This window comes from Amblyomma americanum, chromosome 8 (assembly GCF_052857255.1).
Source record: "Amblyomma americanum isolate KBUSLIRL-KWMA chromosome 8, ASM5285725v1, whole genome shotgun sequence".
Lineage (NCBI taxonomy): Eukaryota > Metazoa > Arthropoda > Arachnida > Ixodida > Ixodidae > Amblyomma > Amblyomma americanum.
Window position 1 is genome coordinate 846,876 of NC_135504.1, and position 21,111 is coordinate 867,986.

Consider the following 21,111-nt stretch of genomic DNA (forward strand, 5'->3'; position numbering starts at 1 on the left):
CGCGTGCTCTCCCCTGCGGCGGGTAGTCAGTGTCAAAACCTAAAATATTCTTGGCGGTGTCACACATCCACCTCCAAGGTGGAAAGCGATACCTCGGCAGGTGGCCAATGGTGGCACAAAGAAAGCCAGCCGTGACCTACCATTGGCCATGGCTGGTAGATGGCGAACTGGAAAGAGGGAAATCCCCACTTGTATGTTATGTGCAGTTTTGCATGTCAGTTCATAACAAGGTACTTATGCTACCGCATTGTCACAGCTAATGGTAACTTGGTGTCCTCCAAGTTTTTCATCAGTCGGAAGGCCTACAAGACGGCGCTCCACCTACCGAAGAACACACCGAACGAAAAGCTGCTACAGCTGCGGATCAGCAACACCTTCAGCGAGCTGGTGGAAGCGCAGCTTGGAGCACAAATAGTAAGACTCAGAGACACGGCCACAGGAAGAGCGCTCCTGGCGAGGTTAGGTCGAGACATGAGTGGACGCCTCGATCGATACGCCGACGTACCCGACGACATCCGCAAGACCCGCCAGGTCAGCCCTATACCGAAAAACATGGATCCGAATCTCCACGCGGCCAGGAGACAGACGCGGGCAGATTATGTAGAACGGCATCTAGCCAAGCTCGAAAACACGGTGTACACGGACGCAACATTATACCCGTGGAACAGGAATTCAACATGCATTAGAGCAACAGCCGTAGTGGTAGACAACACAGGCAAGCTGATTACCTGCGCAACCACCGGAAGCTATACGGTAGCTGAGGTGGAGGAGGTCTCCGTGGCGCTGGCGGCGGCTGAAGGCTACCGGAGAAACAAGTCACTATACATCCTTACGGACTCAAAAGAAGCATGCAGAAACTACACGAAAGGTAGAATCTGCAGAGCCGCCCTAAATATCCTCCATAAAGTAGGGCATCTCAAACACAACACAACCCACAGGATAATCTGGATTCCAGCACACACGGGAATAGAGGGTAACGAAAGGGCGGATAGCTTAACTCGCGATATCACGTACCGAGCTGAGCAGCTACAAACCCTGGGTCACCACTATACCGTTGAGATCGGATATTCGGAGATATTGAATTTTCACAGAGGAAGGAGGATTAGATACTCTCCTCCGCATAAGTCTCTAACCCAGCAAGAAGCAGCTAGTTGGCGGAGGCTGCAAACGGGAACTTTCTTTAACTTACACATCCTACACAAAATGTATCCTACACAATTCCGGGACACATGCCCGTGGTGCGGGGCAACCCCCACGCTATATCATATCACCTGGGAGTGCAAACGCAACTACGCATTCCACCAACACAAAACCCCGAGTGCGGAGCAATGGGAGAGCCGGCTCACCAGCTGCGAGCTCACTGCCCAAAGGGAACTAGTGCAGCACGCAAGCGAAGCAGCTAGGCTCAGTGGTGCCCTGGAATAGGGGCCCAACCTTGCTGAAAGAGGTCAAGCGTCGACAGCGATAAGATCGAACCGCCAATCTCTTAAGAGACCTCAATAAAGTTTTTCTCTCTCTCTCTCATCAGTCAGGATTGAGTCCACAGGCCGCATGGGTGGTTCATACGCAGTCTGTGAAAGGGGCACGATATGACTGTGTATGCATCTGCGAGTAAGCTAAACCACTGTGTGTAGCGCATAGGAATTTTAAACGGAGGGGCACTCAAAGAACCACCATAGGAACGTGTTCCGCGACTAGTTGGTCACGTATGCCCCAGTTGTGCCAGTGGACTAGTGGCTATAGCCTGCCCAAGCTCCTCACATTCAGCAGTTACTGGTCCCTGTTCTCGACCTGTTTGTCACTTTATCCCTCCAGTGGATTTCAAGCCCGCAAGGAGTTTCTCATTTAGATATGCCCATAAAGCCATAATATTCGACGCAGTTGGCCCTCATTTTGTGTTACCTGGCCTTAGCCCTGCTCTCTTTGCGATAGCTCATCGGTTTTTAAGCCTTTAAGCCTTGCTGGTCAACTCAGAGGTTTTTTTTAGCATTCTGAGTTGATAGCCACTCCGGCAAAACCAGCTTCTCTAAAGCACCGAGTGGAGCTATGTTGAACCAGTGAAGACAGGAAACCGAAACTTCAAGAAAAGCAGTCGTGTTGAATCGCTGAAGCAGCGACTGGAAATGATGAGCTCTTTCATAGAATCCCTGAGACTACCTATAACAAGCCCCAAAATTTCGTCACTGAAGCGGGGAGCAGACATTAACGTGCTTATGGAACGTTTGTCTAGTCGAAAATGTAGTGTTGTTCATAAGAATCTTTTGAATTAAAGCACCTAAATGGTAAGCTTTAAAGACGATCTGCGCAGGAATGAAACCTCGCACGGCAGCCAAACATGGTGGAACTAATGAGGAACTAAACACGCATCTAGTGCGTAAGTTTCGTTAAAATATGGTCACCGCCCCAGAGTTTCCCTTTAAGAGAGACTCTCTCCTTCGTGAGACTAGTGATGTTCAGCTCTTCGTGAACTAATACATATATTTATCGGTATTTTCTGCGGTAAAAAAAGACAAAACTGCTATCATATTCAGTGCTGCCCTTATTAATTCCGTAAATAAATAAGTGGAGCAAAAATTTCACCCAGTGTTTGGAACACTTGGCCACAGTGTCCGTCCTCTGTCTTAACCATATAACGCCCGCAAACGCAAAGTATTAGGTAGAAATAAAATAGAACACTATTCTTTTTAGGGAGCTGCACATGCCGGACATCATCGTCGTCCACGGCCACCTCGTTCTTACACTCGGCTATGGACAGACGAGAAAATCATACGGCCCAAATAATATCTACGCCCTGGCGAAGGATGGCGATTATGTGCAGACGATGGTAGGTGCCCGCTTCCAGTTTTTGTCACATGCGCTTGCTCGCGTAAACAGGTTTACAGACTCAACATTTAAACGCTTTTATTTGATCTTGTCAGTCAACTGCATGTTTTCAAGGCATCTCTTTAGTAGAAGGCCCAAGATTCAAAGCTGCCAAAAGGGCTACCTATAATAAACCAGCAGAATACAATATTACACTGCATGCACAATAATCTGAGGTGAAAGAAATAAAAGAAATATATGGAAGCAACGAAACAAAAATTTACAGTAGGTTTTGAAAGATTATATATGTAGAAAAGAAAATAATAAACCTCAAAGGGTTCAAACATGTGCTATTGTAGCACTGTCTTGAACCTATACAGTGACTGGTGATTTTGTCCGTGATTGAAGAAGCTGCGCAGGAAAATACCATAGAAACCGCAATGTTCTGATTTAACTGGCCCAAGTCTTTTGAATAATCTATGAAGACACTAAGAGTATTTTCACATTAATTTATTATTATTTCTTTTTAAATCACGAGTGCTGATTTCGTTGATTTACCTTTCGTGAAACCAAATTGCGAGGCTGTTATAAGATCATGCTTGCTAATTAAAGTGGTTATCCTATGGTGCATTAATTTCTCTATAAACCTAAAAATATCGGAAGAATAGTTATTGGGCTCTAATTTCCTAAATTGTTATTGTCATCAACCTTAAATATTAAAGTGACTAATTTTTGGGGGAAAACACGTGACAAAGATTTATAATCTATTGCAAGTGTGGCACAATTATTTTCAATACATGCTTCACCGGCTGCATTTGAAGACCATATACGTTACAGTTTTTGCTATTTTTTAGTCACGAAACCATGTTAATAACCTCTTCTTTTGTGATGGGAGCTAGGCATGCGCTCTCACAAATCTTGGGCCTCATATATTCTAGGCAGTAATAGAATAACTTCTTGGTACAAAGGTATTAAAAAATGCGTTATATGCTTGCTCTGGATCAGACCTAGTGTAGATGGCCTCCCAGTTCACTTGTGCCAGTGCATCAAGAAAATGTTGCAAAGATGTTTCGGTACGAATAATGCGAGTTATTCGAAGTAGAGATGCCAAATAAAGAAATCCTTTGTTTTTGTAATTAGTCCATGCCTTTGGCTGTAAAAAAATATTTGAAAAACGAAATTCCGTACAGCACTTTCACGCACCATAGAATCGGTGGTTAAAGTCTGGCTTCACGGAAGGGGGGTCTCTAGTCGAGCAAAGGTGGAGAGGAAAATAAAGGAAGAGAGAGAGAGAAAACGCCCTGTTTTGCACATAGTTTTATAGAAAGGAGGGAAATAATTTTTAAAGGTGATTATTCGTTCAATTTATGACACAGACCTAAAACAAGTGATCCGCACTCTCTGCAACACTGTGCTCGTTGTTGTGTGTTGTTTTTGTGTCGTTTTGGAGCTGAGTGGCCAGTGCTGGACAGGCTCGTGATTTGAGGGCACGGGTTTCCCTTTTGTTCCAATATTTGTCTAGTGCTGCCGACTTTTTATTTCTCTCCGCCTTATATTTTACAAAACATACTAATGGTTTATGGTTTATGGGGGGAGACGCCGTAGTGAAGGGCTCCGGAAATTTCGACCACCCGGGGTTCTTTAACGTGCACTGACATCGCACAGTACACGGGCCTCTAGAATTTCGCCTCCATCGAAATTCGACCGCCGCATCCAGGATCGAACCCGCGTCTTTCGGGCCAGCAGCCGAGCGCCGTAACCACTCGGACACCGCGGAGGCTATAAACATACTAATGATTCTTGCTAACAATCATATGGATATTTTCGAAACGATAGAAAACAAATGTTCTGAACACCACTAACAAGAATAAAAAATGGTTGCCTGCTTCGGATTGATGCAGTCTCTGCATTCTAGCATGGGGGTCTCGGATCTCTTGGAAATACTGGTGGGGGGTCGAGACCCCTTGAGACCCACCTGACATTAAGGGGTGGATGCTATAAGCTGAAGAGCAAGCTTTTCAACTACTGCACCAATTGTAATAAAATTCTCAGGGGGGCGTATCTTCTCCTCATTAGACTACAATAAAAACTTCAACTCCCTAGCTCAAACAAAAAAAAATGCTATGGCTGTCGTATTGAGCAATCAGGTGTGTTTGCTCTGGAAAACTATAACTTAAGAATAATGGTTGTATTAGAAAATATTTAGCGACCTAAAAAGTACCTTATCTTGTTCCTGGGAAATTTTTAGTCCAGAAACCACTTTGAAAGCAGCTTTTGGCGGTGCAGTTTGGAAATGATAGTTTTCCTAACGGTTTTGTTTTCCCAAAAGTGCAAACTGAGAAAAATGAGGTAGAAGATTTCAGAACATGCTGTTTAATTTTGGAGTAAAAAAAATTAATCAATCTGCGTTGCTCCATAGGCCGGGCCCTCCTCTTCCCAGTGCTCTCCAGGCCTCGCTTTGGTGGTGCGATTTTGCTTCCCGAAGTTTCTCCGTCTCGGTCACTGATCTGTGGCAATTGCTTCAAGCCTTCTTTTCTTTTTTTAAAAACTTTAAAACTGTCCATTGCCCTTGCCTTCGCTCGTGAAATACTTTGATGGGTTGCTTGCTGGACGTGCCTCATCGTCTGGACTCCACGTTCTAGTTCCAGGCTGTCGAACACTTTCTTGATGCCGTGTGCACCATCAGAAAATTATAATGCATGCCAAGACTGCTGCATTCTCCACGGTTCTTAGCGATACAAATTCGGTCTTCGTGTGTCGAACCATAATCGGAGCTTGAAGGGTTCGCGTCGGCCGCCAGCGGCAGGCTTGGGCCTGGTGAATGCACAACCGGACGCTCACTCGCTGGCGGTTGTCCAGCCCAGTGCTGTGCATTTCGTTTCCCGATGTTTCTCCGTCTCCAAGCTTTCGTTGCGGGCATCTTCCAATTACACCACCGGCCACCCGCTGGTCGCAGTAAGTCACACAAGGATGAAAAGAACAGACGGCACGTGTCGAACACAAGCGACTCTGAATGGTGCAAAGACTGCGTTGGGTGGTCACGTGGTATATTTCTGCAAATCCAAGCTGCAGTTGCCGCAGCAGAAATATGCCTTTCTTTTTCAAGTTTTCGTTTGCGGCCTTACGTATTCTCGGTAGGTCTTCTGTGACAAAAAACCGCGAAAAACAGACTGTACTAACGAGGGCATTCACTTCGCGCTCGTTTTTTTGCCCGCACTGCGGCCGCGTCTTGAGAAGAGCGTTCATAGACGCCTTCGACGGCAAATGCGTGTCACGGCCTCGAGAAAATAAATTTCTTTTTTTTCTACTGCTCAGATAACAACCAAACTTGGTGAGAGTATTCTTCATTAAACCAGCAATCCAAAGAAGCTCAAACTTAAACACACAATTTTTTTCTCCGAAAATCGGTATTTTAGCCCCGCATCCCCCCTCAGGCTCTGCATAGAATGGTTCCCTTGACAGTATTGTTTTCTACCACATTTGTTTTGGGATATCTTCGGAAGAAGTCGTTTATTGAAATTGTCTGCAGCGACGGCGATATGCAAACATAGCACAGTGCAGTATGGAGCATGCAGTAGTTATATAAAGGAATGAAAAAAATTTATTCAATTACTTTTTTCGTTATTTTATATAACTACTGCATGCTCAATATTTCACTGTGCTACATTTGCATTTCGATACGTGACATTGCTTTGCTACTTTTTTAACGTTCCACAATCTAAACAACTAAGAGCGAAATTTCCTGACCTGCATCCACTACATGTAATTAATGCTTGTTTGAGCCATTGTAATCTATTTTTGTCATTTCTACACCTGCCTTCTTTCGATTACATATGCCTTATACTTTTTGTAACGCACTGGACATTTTTTTATGCGTCACCAAGCGATTACCATCAAGGTTTGTCTTCATGCTCTTTTAAGACTGTACCCTCTTTCCGCTTTGATACAGATATCACCACCCATATATAAGACACTGCTAGCCCTAGCTTTTCGTGCTTTCTTCTGACGAAGGCCAGAGCCGCGGCCGAAACGTCACTGAAAAACTTCCTTCTCACGTCTGAACCATTTTTGCTTTGTATATTGCTAACCGAACCCAAGCAGGACGCACGCACGCGCGCACACACGCGCGCGCACAGACACGCACACACACAAATAAAATCAGGGTTGCTGGGCTTGAAGCACTGACGAAAACAAAATGTGGAAATGAGGCGCTGCTTTATGTAATAGCAAAATGTGGTTCATATATTTCTATCTTAATCTCTGGCCACTCGCTCCATAGAAACAGAAGGAGTCTGGAAAGTTTAGTGCAGTTAAGACACATGGGACTGACAGTTTCCCAAGTGCCGCTGTCGTGAGCACACCATCTGCACATGTTCCTTTTACTATTTGAGAAAATGGGTTCGAGGAAGCGAGTAGTGCAGAGAAGTACAAGTGCGAGACAGTTTTATCACGGAAAGCTCACAGCGTTGTTGAGCAAGAGCTAATTCTAAAGCTCGAAAATATCAGCTCGCAAAAACTACTCCGAAACAGGTCATAAATAGTGAATTGTTTCTATTCATGAAACATATAGAAGAATCTGAGATAATATCAAGCTCCGAACATTGACAATAGTCGAACGTTATTGTCACAAACAGAAAGTAAAGACCATATATCCAGGGTTAGTCTGGTGTGTTAGGGGAATCTCTAAAGGTGGAGTAAACACTAAAACGGGAGTCATTGTTTATTAGCATTCACCCAAGAGCTGCCACACTGTTAGACAGATGGTTGCGCTTGAGTGGACGCTAATGAGTAATTACTCTTTTATTGTATCCAGAAATGCATGCTTCTAAGAGTAGCTACACGCGGAGCCGAAAGCATCTGTCCTCGTGCCATTAAAGCACCATTGTGATAGGCGTGCCGAGGATAATTTGAGGTTTTTATGAGAAGTCAGATAACAAACTAATTTTTATTGTCAGGGAGTTATTTTAGCAGATATGAGTACAGAATTTTTGTGCGTTCGTAGAATACAGCCGTCAAACGGCTCTAGAACGTGATAGTGGTCAGATGTGAAGGTTTGCTGGAAAAACTCTAATTTTGCGACATGACACCACACTGTCGTTGCTCCTCTGCTAGTCCACCCAAAGGGGACGTTCTCATGACAAATCACGTTCATGACGCCTTTTCACACAATTTGCAGGGCCAGGCAGTGGACGCCATCCGAGAACTGGCAAGTCTGAAGGTCCCTGCTGCCCTGGCACTGTCTGTGTCAATGTCATCTTACAGTTACGAACTCGCAAACTACAAGCAGGGTCGACTCAATGACCCCAAGTTGTTCCTGGACTGTGAATATGACCGCAATGAGCCATACACAGGCATCAAATACGTAAGTTGCCGAAGACAATTGGATTTAGAGGCCATAGGGCAAGCCACATACAAGATAGGAAACAACAGGGCACAGAGATGCGCTGGGCGAGTACGGCGCCGAGGCCAACACCACTGGCTTCCGTGTGGACCTCGGTAGGAGCGGCCGAGTCGAACTGGCGCAGTATGGGCAGCGGCGCAAAGTGTTATAGGCATCTCGCACGCCGGAGACCACAGCGATAAGTCGGAACTGCCGGGAAGTTGTGTTAAAGGTGCAGCAATGGAAGCAAAGTAGCGAATAAACCAGCGAAAGTAAGAGCACGGGCCTAGGAAGCTGCGCAGGTCTTTAATGGAAGTAGGTTTGGGAAAGGCAGCGACAGCGCGAAGTTTGGCTGGGTCGGGACACGCCTTTCTTGGAGACAACATGGCCTGAAATGGTAAGTTGACGCGCAGCAAAGCGGCATTTCTTCAAGTTGAGCTGCAGGCCGGCGTCAGAAAGGCAGGTCAAAACGTGCTTGAGGCGGGAGAGATGGGTTTCAAAGTCGGGGGAAAAACAACAATGTCGTAGAGGTAGCATAGGCACATCTTCCACTTGAGTCCACGAAAAGTGGTGTCCGTCATCCTTTCGAAGGTTGCAGGGGCATTACAAAGGGCAGACGGCTTTGCAGTAAATTCATACAATGCGTCGGGGTCACAAAAGCCGTTTTGGGGCGATCGGCCGCTTCCATGGGGACCTTCCAGTACCCAGAATGTAAATCGAGGGAAGAACAGAGCTCCGCCCCTTTGCAAACAGAGCGTCGTCTATGCGTGGGAGGGGATAGACATTCTTGCGTGTGATCTTATAAGGCGGCGGTAATCGACACAGAAGCGTATGGAGCCTTCTTTTTCACAAGGACAACAGGCTATGCCCAAGGGCTGCTTGAGAGTTGAATGACGCCGTTTTGAAGCATTTGGTCGACTTGCTCTGCAACAGTCTGGCGCTCGGTTGAAGGCACACGATAGGGGCGCTGCCGCTGCGGCGCATGGGCACCAGTGACGATGCGATGGGCGACGGTGGAAGTTCGGCCCAAGGCACTTTGGTAAGCGTCGAAGGAAGAGCGGAATCGATGAAGGAGGGTGAGAAGCTGTGTTCTTTGCGACGGAGGAAGATCGGCGGTGATGGAGCGCAAGAACATTTCGGTAGAACAGGGATCTGGCGTAGAGGCAGGTGGGCTGAGCGCGTTCATGGCGGGGTGCGGTGTATCGTCGGTCTCCTCGCGGATGAGCAGAGATGCGATGGGCTGCACACTGCCGAGGCATTCACCAAGGCGCAGAGCGGTAGGGGAGGAAAATGGGTTAGAGACCAAAAGTGTCTAGAGCCCAGTGGACACAGTACGGCGTATGGCAGAGGGAGACGCTTGCGGTGCAGAAAAGTATGGCCTGGAGTAAAGAGGACAGTGTCGTCACCGATAGAGGCGCAACACAGGTGAACAAGAAAGGAACAGCATGGGGGAATGTCGATGTCTTCGGCGGCGAGGGTTTTAACAGAGGCAACGGAAGGAGTAGCGTCCAGCAGAGGATTAGGCAGAGAAGAGAACCTCACCTCTGCTCGAGAACAATCGATGATAGCTTCATGGCAGCAAAGGAAATCCCAGCCCATAATAACAGGATGGGAACAGGAAGGCAGCACGACGAATTTTATCGTGTACATGAATCGCAACTCGAGCAGTACACGCTGCAGACGGCCTGATGTGCTCAGCGCTGGCTATACGTAGTGACAGTCCAGCAATCAGCGTGTTTACCTTCTTCTACAAACGACAAAACTTTTCGACCATAACATAAATTGCAGCACCGGTGTCCACAAGGGGCAAGACAGAATCGCCGTCGACAGAAACTTCGACCAGATTAGCAGGGGATATGCGAGGCCTTGGAAAGTTCGAAGGTGACGCAGTTCTCGCCTCAGGAACTGCGGCACCTAGTTTTCCTCCCGAGTGGTATTGGGGCGACGTCGCATAGGAGGAATACAGCGGCGCCTCGGCGAAGGTGAACAGTATCTAGAAAGGGCCGAACGGTCAGGAGAAAAAAGACGACTGGACGGCGGCTCAGCAGGCCCGGAGTACTGACTCGTGGAAGGCCAGTATGCGGGAGCTTGAGGAGGGAGACTGGGAGACGACGGCGGCAACGCCGGGCTACATGACCAGGCAAGGCGCAAATGTAGCAGGTAGGCCGGCTGTCGATGGTGCGCCAGGGATTGCTGACTCGCGGAGCCGGCCGAAGAGAAGGAGCCGCCGCTCGCGCAGGCATTGGAGGCAAGGGACAGGTGGGCGGTCGAGGTCTGGCGATGACGTCCGCGTATGTCAGCGGAGCGGTGAGAGGTGGTGGCGGATGGGCGGGTGGAAGACCCTCGGCAACTTGCTCTTGGATGACATGTCGAAGAGCTGGAGCCAAATATGGAGGTCACTCTGTAGGGCTCGGCAGAAGAGACAGCTGACGCGCCACTTCTTCCCGAACAAAGTATTTGATCTGTTGCAGCAGGGAGGAGGTGTCAGATGCTGGCGTCAGCCCAGCAAGTGACTCAACCTGTCCGGGGTGCTGACGATTCAGGAGCCTCTGCTTCCGCAGCTCCTCGAAGCTTTGGCAGAAGGTGACGACTTCAGCAACGGTGCGCAAGTCACGCGCTAACAGCATCTGAAAGGCGGCGTCGTCAACACCCTTCAAAATGTGTTTAATCTAATCAGCTTCCAACATGCTGAGGCTTACACGCTTGCATAGGTCAAAGGACATCTTTGATGTAATTGTTGAAGCTTTCGCCGATCTGCTGAGACCATTCGCGCAAGCATTGTTCGGCGCAGAGTTTCCGGACAGCATGCATGATGACCGAACACTTCGGACAAGGTTGTCTTGAAAGCAGGCCAAGTTCGGATGTCCACCTCGTGGTTCTGATACCACAGGTTAGCCACGCCGGTGAGATAAAAGATTACGTTATTTAGTTTTGTCCCATCGTCCCATTTGTTGTAAAGGCTCAACCCCTCGTAATGTTTGAAATCCGCTCACCGGTCCCGCCGAAGATGGCTGGGTCCCGTTGGCTAAGGGAACCGGCGCAGGTAACAGCTGGGCCCACTTGCACGGCTTGATGATGAACATCGTTAGGCATCGCAGGTGGCGGGAGAGTAGGGATGCGCTCCTACACGGCACCTCCAACAAGTGTAAAGCGGGGGTTTATTCAAGGGAGGACAGTCCGTGGGCAGCCAGGTCGGGCACAGACATTCGTGGCGATTGCAATACGGCTGAGGCCAGCTTCTTCTTTGTCATGAGTCATCTGCTTTGTCTGTGTCATCATCTTCTTTACACTTCATTGATCCTATACCTGCTGGCAACTTTCTTCAGGTTGTGCGAAAGCCGGTGAATATATGGAATCGCCACCGTCGGTCGTTTTTCTTTATCCGTTTTTTTACCCTGTTCACCCTTCGACGTCGGCTTGCGCTTCTTGACAGTTAACGTTCTCACTAGTACTAGTGATGAGGTGTTTCGAATACCCAGCTTGGTGAGTGCGTTCAGTCTGCACATCAAAGCTCTGTGCCATCACATGCTCACAAGATTTTTCCAAGGCAGCATTCAGGCATGTCGCAGCGATTCCCCACTTGATTAGCTTGGAATGTGCACTACTGAAAGGCAGTAGCTCTTAGCACCATGTCATGCTTCAACCAACTAGCTCAAATGAAAGCCTTGCTGGAGCCATCTAATGCTTTCGCATTTAATATTCATTATTATACCTGCTGTATCTGCCGGCATTGGCGTAGCTGCGTCACGTACCAAGCGTCGTCATGTGGCTCTGTACTGTGATGTCACCGCGAACACGCAGCCGTCTGTGCATGCTTTCCGCTCTCAGATCACGTAACCCCTCGTCGTTATCGATTGGTTTATCTCTGAGCATTGAAGGTTATTGCATTCATCAAAGAAGACGAGGCCGGCTCAGGTGAAGAGCGGTTCATGGGGAGCGACGGACGTCAGGCTCAAGTAACAACGGAGCAGAGCGATCTGCTCCAGTCAGGCCCAGATTGTATGGCAGATTAGACCCCTAGATGCTATCAGGCTCTTCGCCACCTTTAAACTGAGCTCAGCCGATAGTAACGACCATACCGATTGGCTCGATCTGTTTCCCCTCACATACCGCTTTCGAGCTGGACGCAGGCTTGCTTGCCCCCGCGTACTTGCCACCATGTCAGCTCTGTGCAAAATTTAAGCACGAACAATCCAGCGGCTAGGCCGGTAGAATTAGATTTTCTGTGAGCGACGCAATACTCTGTATCTTGTAATATATGCATATAGAGAACATTGTGGCTCCATGGGTTCCTGCAGTGTCTTCCACGCTGCGTTATTTTTTTTTTTCATGAGCTTCCGACGAGTAGTCCCTGCAAAACACTTGTTTGTCTTCCACCTGTACACGGTTTTGTTGAACGTTTTTTTGTTCTGACAACTCTGCGATTTAGCCCGAGAACACTTCACGTTTGAAGAATTCGGATGGGCGCGTTTCTCGAGCAAGCAATAACGCCGGGGAAAAAGAGAAGAATCGAAACTGGAGCGTCACCTGCACTGGCGCCTTATCAAACTCTGCGCGGAAAAAACCACCGACCATATTACCCTCCTTGGCAGCGCAGTGTTCCTATGATGCGGTGTTGTGTCCATGGTGTCGTGATAAACTCCTTTGGACATCACCATCTCCTGTGCACATCGGACTAGTCTAACCCACCATGTGCCTTAGACGCCCGCATTGTGTGTGTGCTGTGTTGCCCTTCGCTGACCCCCCAGGTCTGAGCAGTGATCTCCGCAGGGAGTAAAAGAAACTAGAGCCATTCCCCTCCAACAATGAAGCGACCAGAGCGCGACACGCGTACTCTGCACCGGAGCAAACCTCTTCAAACACTGCATCATTGATACCAGATGGGCTTAGGGACTAACATCATCAGCACCAGTGTTTGTTCACAAACATCAAAACCGTGCATGCATAAAACGTACGAAATGCTGCCTTAGTGGGGATATATATAAGGCAGCCTGTGAATGAATATGCCCTTCTTGGCTTTAAAACGCGTAAAAGAGAATGGGAAAGGGTGAGCGGTATACACAGTTTTGATGTTTGTAAACAAACTTTGGTGCTGATGATGACGCTAGCCTCAAAGTGTTTCCAGTACCAATGGCGGGGCGTCTGAAAAGGTTTGTGCCGGTGCAGAGGACGTGTGTAGCTTAACGATTGAAAAATTTCCTGCGGTTTAACTACTGCTGAACTTGGTTAGAGAGCGAAAGCTGTGGTGTATCAGGCAACTAGACGTGGCTTGGCGTCTGTAACAATGAGTGCATTTTGCACACTGGATAGGCAGCGCACCCACCCTGCCAGGTGGCAGGTAAATAAACGGTTGATACCGCCCTGTTATGCGTATTTTGACATAAAGTGATTCTGTTGCTATGCTGGCTTATCAAGCTCAAGGACCGCACCGAGCTCTACTAGGGGGCCAAGGTAAAGTAGCTGCACTCGCAACATCACAAGGCGGAAGCAGTGGTGTGCAGCACGTGTGGCAGAGCATCGCAGCCATTGCGTAGAGGAGGGATAATGAGATGTCGCCGCAGGAGGACGGGAAAAGGAGTAAAGAGTGTGGATAGCTGAGTCGTTCCAGATTATCAGAGCAACCCTCCTTTCCTTCAACGCAGTATTGTCGTAGACCCGGAGACGCCCTTTATCACAGAGTTGATTACAACTCTACGTACCATTTTAAGACTGTCTACGACCCAAAACACGGACACGTGCACATCTGGGACACCGAAGGCAGTCTGCGAACCAAGGTAAGGACAATGCATGCTTCGGGGAACCGAATGTCTGTGGGTGTGCTTGGGTGGTCCTAATTACTCCCAATAAAGCGGACAACTGGGCTAGTTGGTGATCTTTAGACTCAATGCACGTGGTAACTAGCGCTAAAGACAGAAGAAAGAATGAGCGTTCGTGGTGTCCGTCTTTTGTCCTTGTCTTTCGCGCTAGTTACCATGTGCATTACTCCCAATAAGTATACCTGCGATGGAGGTGCACTTGATGATGGAAAGCTTTCGGTAGTTCGGACGCGCACAGAGCAACGCCTTCTTTCAAAATTTAGTGGGACACAAAGGAGCGCCACAGTTCTCCCTGCTGCTTTAAGAGTGCGTCTGCCGATTCGCGTCTGATTTTTTCCTTCGTTTCTAAACAAAGATTTTTTTCAACAGTAACGTTTTTGCGTGCTTTATCCCGCTAACACGATGCTACGTTCCCTCTTTGTCTTTTAGGACACAGAGGACAAATCTGCTCTAAATTTGTGTTCAGTAAAAATGCATTCTCTGGCTTTGCTTGAGCAGCAAAATACGCATTTATCGCCAAGAAAATTGGATTTAAAAACCTCTCCGCCATTCTATTCAAACTCGTGACGTCGATAGCACAAAGGGCAGATTGGCACCGTTTTTAACGGAATGGCGGCATAGCGTAGTGACTCTCGAATCTGCGCCCGGAATTCGCTCTCTTCGCATGCATCTTACTTGCGAAATTGGCCAGTGTATCTTTTCCAGCTTATATATAAATCTGTTTTCGGTGAAAAAGGTGATTAGAACGCGGTAGCCCAATGATACAGGCCAACTTCTATTTGGCTTCCGCGGCTTTTTAAAGAGACACTGAGGACAACGCCATCATGTTTTTTGTTAGTAAAATCTGATGGTTCGGCATTTTGTAGCTTTGTTGCCGCTTGTCCGGCAGCGAAAGGTGCATTTATTGCTAAGAGATTTGGATTCCAAGTTGAAAAAATTTTCCCGCCGCTGCGATTGAAACTGGGGACTCTCTGATAACGAAATAGGACAACAGTGACGTAAAGCGGCGGAAATTGAAACGATGACTTCGTGATTGCTGGCGGCTAGTGCTGCACTCCCGCCTACCAGCTAGCAGCCGAAATGAAAACTACTGCCGGCCAGACGTTGAAGACCTCTATCATCTGTCGTTGCTTCGTTTACGTTTGCACCAACGTTACAATGGACCCCGGTTCCGACAAAAAAGTTCTCGCAAACTGCGGCCTCAACTCCACACAGCGTGCGCTTTTGAGGGCTGAGGCTGCGGGTCTGCCAAGAAAGTCTGCCGCATCTGCCACATCGCCCGCTCCAGCCACTGTAATGCAGTGTATCCCCCACCACAACATTTCAGCAGTCATTCTTCCTGCGCACAGCACGAGACTGGAATGGCCTGCCCACTGAAGTTGTCACCATCATTAACCCAGTAACATTCAAGCCGCTCATAGATAACAATTCATTGTGATGTCTCACACGATACCCTTGAGGAATCAAATAAACAAGAAAGTCTTATAGCGGCTAGGAGTCGGCAGAGTCGCTGTCACCGCTGAGCCACCGTCACGACTTATGTGTAGTGACTGGCACATGCGGGCATATTTAAATTCTGTAATAAAAGTCCTCGTAGGACTGGTTATGCAGCCCAGCGTCTTGGTACATTGACAACGCGAACACGCCGAGCGGCGCGCTTGCTAACGTGGAGGCGCGTTGGACATCGGCTATACACAGATATTTCCTTGTCACAGTTACGTGAGAGTGGCAGATCGGGCTACTTGGTAATTCATTATGCGATACAGCGCGAGCAGAGACAAGGACGAAGAAAGACACGACACCACAGCGCTGCACAGTTGCGTGCCGTTGCAGGAACTTTGTCTGAGGAGCACTTAGGCACTTGGAGGTCCTCTGCTGCTTCGCACTTGTAAATCAATGCTCATAACGAAACCATGCAGGCACGTAGAACGCATAGCCGTGCACCCCAACACATACCGAAACTCAGCTGGCTGCCTGTTGTGCCGCCAATTGCAGGTTTTCTTTGACTTGCCACATTCGGGTTGCCTTTTTTCCGCCTTCCTCGCGTGAAAAGTGCACAAATGATCAAACACGTAACCTTCATGCACGTTTGTCAGCCTCGGAGGTCTGAGGAATCTTTTCTCTTATTATTTCTCTTATTAAGATTGGCCTGTGGCGGCGATACCTGTATCTTAGTTCTTGCCTTTTCCTGCCTTACAAGAGTTTTGTTTTCAGAAAAAGTGGCGTTTTTGTGTTTAGGAGCTGGTATGCTATCGATACAAGCCAATCTCAATTTCTCCTCAGTGTCCCCGTCTTTGGAGTAACGCACCACGCAGTTGACAGCCGCTAGACTAGAGTACGTCGTTTTAGATCTTTGCTTAAAATTACGCGGTTAAATTTGTAACTAGGATATGTAACCACCAGAAGTATTGCTGGCGGGCCATACTGCAGTGGTAACAAACTTCGGTCTAGGAAGTATTTTTTCAAGCAGCACGTCATTGGGCAAGACGCACAACTTTGCCAGAGTTGGCCGTGACCTTTCGCCCTCATCAACACTCGGTAATGTGGACTGACACAGTATAGCTTAGCAAGAGAATTTATTCCAAGTGGGGGGGGAGTTGCGAAATGCACGTACAGCCTTTGTCAAAAGTTAATAGCCTAGGGAGTGCACTGGCTCATATTGCATCCTCAGCGTTCCAAATCTCCTGAGTGCGAGATTTCTGACTGCACCCTCCGATGGGTAGAATTTCTATGAATGCTACAGAAGCCCTAGCTTAGAAGCATTCTCTCTGGGCTGTAAGCTGTTCACACAGGACGAAGCACGCTCACAACTGCTTATTGTGCAAGAAAGCTAGGAAGAAACACGCAGCCACGGGAGCCTCCACATAGCCTGACTCGCTTTGGGAGGTTAAACCCTATAAACCCAACCGACCAACCGACCGACCAAGCAAAGCACTATTTTCACTAAAACTTGAAGTGTCAAGACAGTTAACTCCCGACTCGTATGAGTTTAACGAAGGCCCGTGAGTTATGATAGGTGTGTCGCTACGAAGGCAAGGACTTTTTTTTGGTCGCATTCGATGCAGCCCGACAAAGGCATGGTGATGCGCCTGCACTTACCATGCCAAGTTTGTCTTACATGTAGGTAAAATTAGCCTTGTAACTCTTGGCCCGTATGGGGCGTTTTTCACAACTGAAAACGCGGCGTATGCGAAACGCACGCGGCCATGCCGTCGATCTCGTGATATCATGGCGACTCTAGCAGGGATTAATAGTGTCTGGTTATGGCCGCCTCGCATACACAGGACACGACAGGCATGCAGTGTCTTTCTATGCCGCAGGCGCAGCCGAATTCATTCTTCATAGGTCAGTATACCCGATGGCACAGTGCCGCTGGTGCGTATTCTTCAGGCCGGGGCAATCACACTTGAGGTGACCTACCGTCAGGGTCTTCTCACATCTGCAGCCGAAGGATCCTAATGGTGGGGATGCTTCTGGAGAACAGTGGTCTGCGCGCAGGGTGCCAATGCGACCAGGGTGTGCGGCGCCAGTGGGCGAGCATCCAGAAGCCCATGAGCGTATCCGGCTCGGCTAGAACGACAACAAGCAGCTACTAATTTGCCGCCGGCTTCATGACGAACGCTGCCTTTCTAAATTATTCGTTTCTTCAACGGAAAATCGTTCTATATGTGGGTCGGTCGGCCCAGCTAATGCTGTTAAAATTGACGGGACGTGTGCCGTTGAAATAACAAGAATTTCATCGACAGCTGGAGAGTTGCGAAATGCTGATGTGTTTATAGTTACTCGATCTATAAACACATAGTCCGCTACACGCATTAGCGTCGCATGTATAGTATTTTGCAACGTCATTGTGTTCAGCGCGATCTATGTTTGGAATTCTGGACAATCAGTGCGTTGCTTGACGTCACTGTTGTTGTACTAGGGTGGCGCGTTATGTCATTCGTAACGTCACCACACTACAGTCAATCAGCGCGGCATGTTATGAAGTCATTCGTGAAGCGTTCTGGCCAATCAGAGCAGTGCATTGCGCCTGGAGTGCTATGCGACAAACATCAACGCCACATAAGCCTGGAACGTGGCGTGTAAAACGCTATCCGCCTCATACCTTTCGACATCTGGCTGTAGGCGACACCCATAGCTACCAACGCCTGCTCATGAAACAGAAAAAAGTTAAGGGCACAATGCTGCAGCAACCTTTCCACACAGCCGAAAACCATCTGTATTTTTCAGGGTGATACTTTGTATTCCAAGGATGAACTGCCTATATTAAGATGCCCCGCATTAGACGCAGAAAACAATCACGGCGCTTTCGAAATGTGGGAGTACGTGATGCACCTGGGGGCTCTCATTGTCAACTGTACTGGCTCAACCTGTATTCTGCTTCATTCTGGTCACTTTCAGTCTGAAATAGCTAGCACTTGAAAGGGCAACTGTGCTTTATATGCAGCTGTGCAGCATCAAAAGGAACAGCACCGACATCCACTACAGCCTGGCCCTATACAACGTGGAGAACGAGGACCATGGCAACGAATGTGCCTACGACAACTGGTTTGGCGCCTACAGCCGGGCGCAGATGGTGCGCATGCTGGGCGAATTCTTCTGGGAAAGATTCCGCACTCCGGAAGATGAGGCCAACTGCCTCGTCCTCGGCGAAGAGTATTAAGGTCTGGCCTGCGGTGTAGTGGACATGTGACGCCCTTATCTCCAGTTTTGTCCCTCCAAGTTTTCTTCTGTGACAGTAAAAATATCTTCTGCGCACCCTTTTCTTCCTTGTAAATTATTGCAAACCTTTCAGCAGCTGCAGAATTGGGTGGTTACACGACATGGTGTAAAATCTGGTTGTGCGTAGAGATGAGGCTTCCGTGATCGATTGAGCTTTAACAGCCGCAAGTTTGAAGTTATTGCATACTAAGCACATAATCGCTATCAATACGTTTAAATAAACAATAGCCGCTCAAATTTGAAACATATCACCAGCGGCGTTCCTCAGGGTGGTATTCTTGGCCCGTTCCTGTCTATTGTATATATATAAATGACTTAGTAAATATCTATAAAGATGCGAAATACGTAATGTACGCAGACGATGCGAGTATATTTTTTTCATCACCTGACATTAGTAGCCTTGAGAATAAAGCTAACACTGCTCTGAAAATTCTTCATTTATGGTCAAAACAAAATTGTCTACAAATCAATATAAACAAAACAAAAGCAATAATCTTTAGGCCCAAATCTAAGCAAATAATAAGTTCCGTCAACCTTGTCTATGACGATGTAAACATAGAAATTGTAGATAGTTTTAAAATACTTGGAGTTATTTTCACACAGAATATGCTTTGGGACATGCACATAGAATCGTTATTGGGCAAATTATCTCGTGTAGTTGGCATGATGGTGCGGCTGAGACCACTATTACCTTACAGAATGAAGGTTCTTGTTTATAACACCCTATTTTCTCTACACTTTATTATTGTCTGCTCGTGTGGGGTACCACATCACGTACGAATCTAGAAAAGATACATATACTTCAGAAAAAGTTTTTGCGAGTACTATTTAACATGCCTTACAATGCCCACACATCAGACTTATTTCCGAAAGCAAATATAATACCCGTGTTTAACCTTTATCATTACAAGTTAAGTCAAGCTTTCAAACGGGAGGTAAAAGAGAATTTACAGTTCCTTCATGAGTTATCTAATCTCACCAGGAACACACATTCTTACATCACAAGGTGTACGGAACAGTGGAAGGTAGTCACTCCGCGTGCCAATGATTCTACACAAAAGATATCATACACACTACCAACACTTTTAAATTTATTTCTGAAATCAAGTCTTGATATTTATATATAACTGATGTACGAGCTTTACGTCAACGCTTTGTCACTCAATCTTTCTTAAATAATTGAAGAGTGTTTTTCAGGTAATTTGTGTTTTTGCGTTTATTTTTTGTGCAAATTTCACATGTGGTCAATTGCTATGTATACATCTCCTGCTCAATCGCTGTTTGCCTTGTAAAGGAGGCTGCGGGCTCTAGTCAAGTCGCTTGCTTCTAAAGCGACTTTTACTCGCAGTCTCCTCCATCACTGATGGAAATAAAGAAGTTATTATTATTATTATTATTATTATTATTATTATTATTATAATCCATATAAAACTCCTCCATATTTTGTGCCTTACTTGTCTCCGCACTAGAGAACCTATATTCCACGGCAACTTTTTTTGGCTATTGTATGGAAGGCACAGAGCACATTATAGCGTTTAGTGTTTTGAACAGCGCGTGAGGAAACGAGGAACACACAAGAAGCGCTATCAACTGAATTTATAAAGCCTTCAAACCGAGTGCGCGCGCGCGCGCACACGCACGCACACACACACACACACACACACACACACACACACACACACACACACACACACACACACACACACACACACACACACACACACACACTCACTCACACACATTTTCAAGTAAGGCTTAAAATGCGCCGCTGCTCTTTGTGTCTCATGCGCAGGAACGAAGAATGGCAAAAATTGCGTGGGGCTGTGCCTCCGAGACCACCCCTGCTGTCGGTCAGCGGTTATTAGATGGGTAGGCGGGAGTTGGGATTCACACAGGTGGAATGGTCGGGGTAGGAAAGAGGAAGACAAGCTGGAAAAAGACTTTATACGGGGTGTTTACATCTTGTTAGTATTGAGACATGGCGGTCGGAGATCGAGAAAACAACCTGCCTCCTATCTCGGTAGTCTAGTCACACACGCACTGCTAACACAGCCTTTCTATCCGCGGTGGCCGTGGAGTCTCCCTCGCAGCACGGGAAAAACCACAACAAAGTGCATATTTCGTGAGCACCCCCTAAGAATCAAGATGCAAGGCTGTGCTTGGGGTGCCAATGGAGCAGGTGGCCGCGTCGCAGTTCAAAACTAGCCAGGAGCGTGCTGAGGCAGTCCAAAACGTCAACAAAGGGCGACCCGGCGCAAAATGTGGCGAAGGCTGCAGAGGTCTTCGCAATGCAGTGTCTCAGCCATGCCCTCGCATGTGCTGGAGGTGAGGAATTACGCAGGTAACCCCATTTAGCTGCTAAATGCTGCCAGCATCATGCTGGTGAAAGTC

At 47.5% G+C, this 21,111-nt stretch overlaps 1 protein-coding gene across 1 annotated transcript in view; it reads left to right on the forward strand.

The window, feature by feature from the left end:
• The window catches only part of LOC144100765 (uncharacterized), a 55,492-nt gene extending 36,584 nt beyond the window's left edge, over window positions 1-18,908 (forward strand). The window contains exons 8-11 of the mRNA XM_077633612.1: window positions 2,689-2,824; window positions 7,979-8,164; window positions 13,825-13,956; window positions 18,446-18,908. Of these exons, the coding sequence (XP_077489738.1) occupies window positions 2,689-2,824; window positions 7,979-8,164; window positions 13,825-13,956; window positions 18,446-18,661 (670 nt within the window). The 3' untranslated portion in view covers window positions 18,662-18,908. The remainder of the gene's footprint in view (window positions 1-2,688; window positions 2,825-7,978; window positions 8,165-13,824; window positions 13,957-18,445) is intronic.
• Window positions 18,909-21,111: the final 2,203 nt, after the last annotated feature.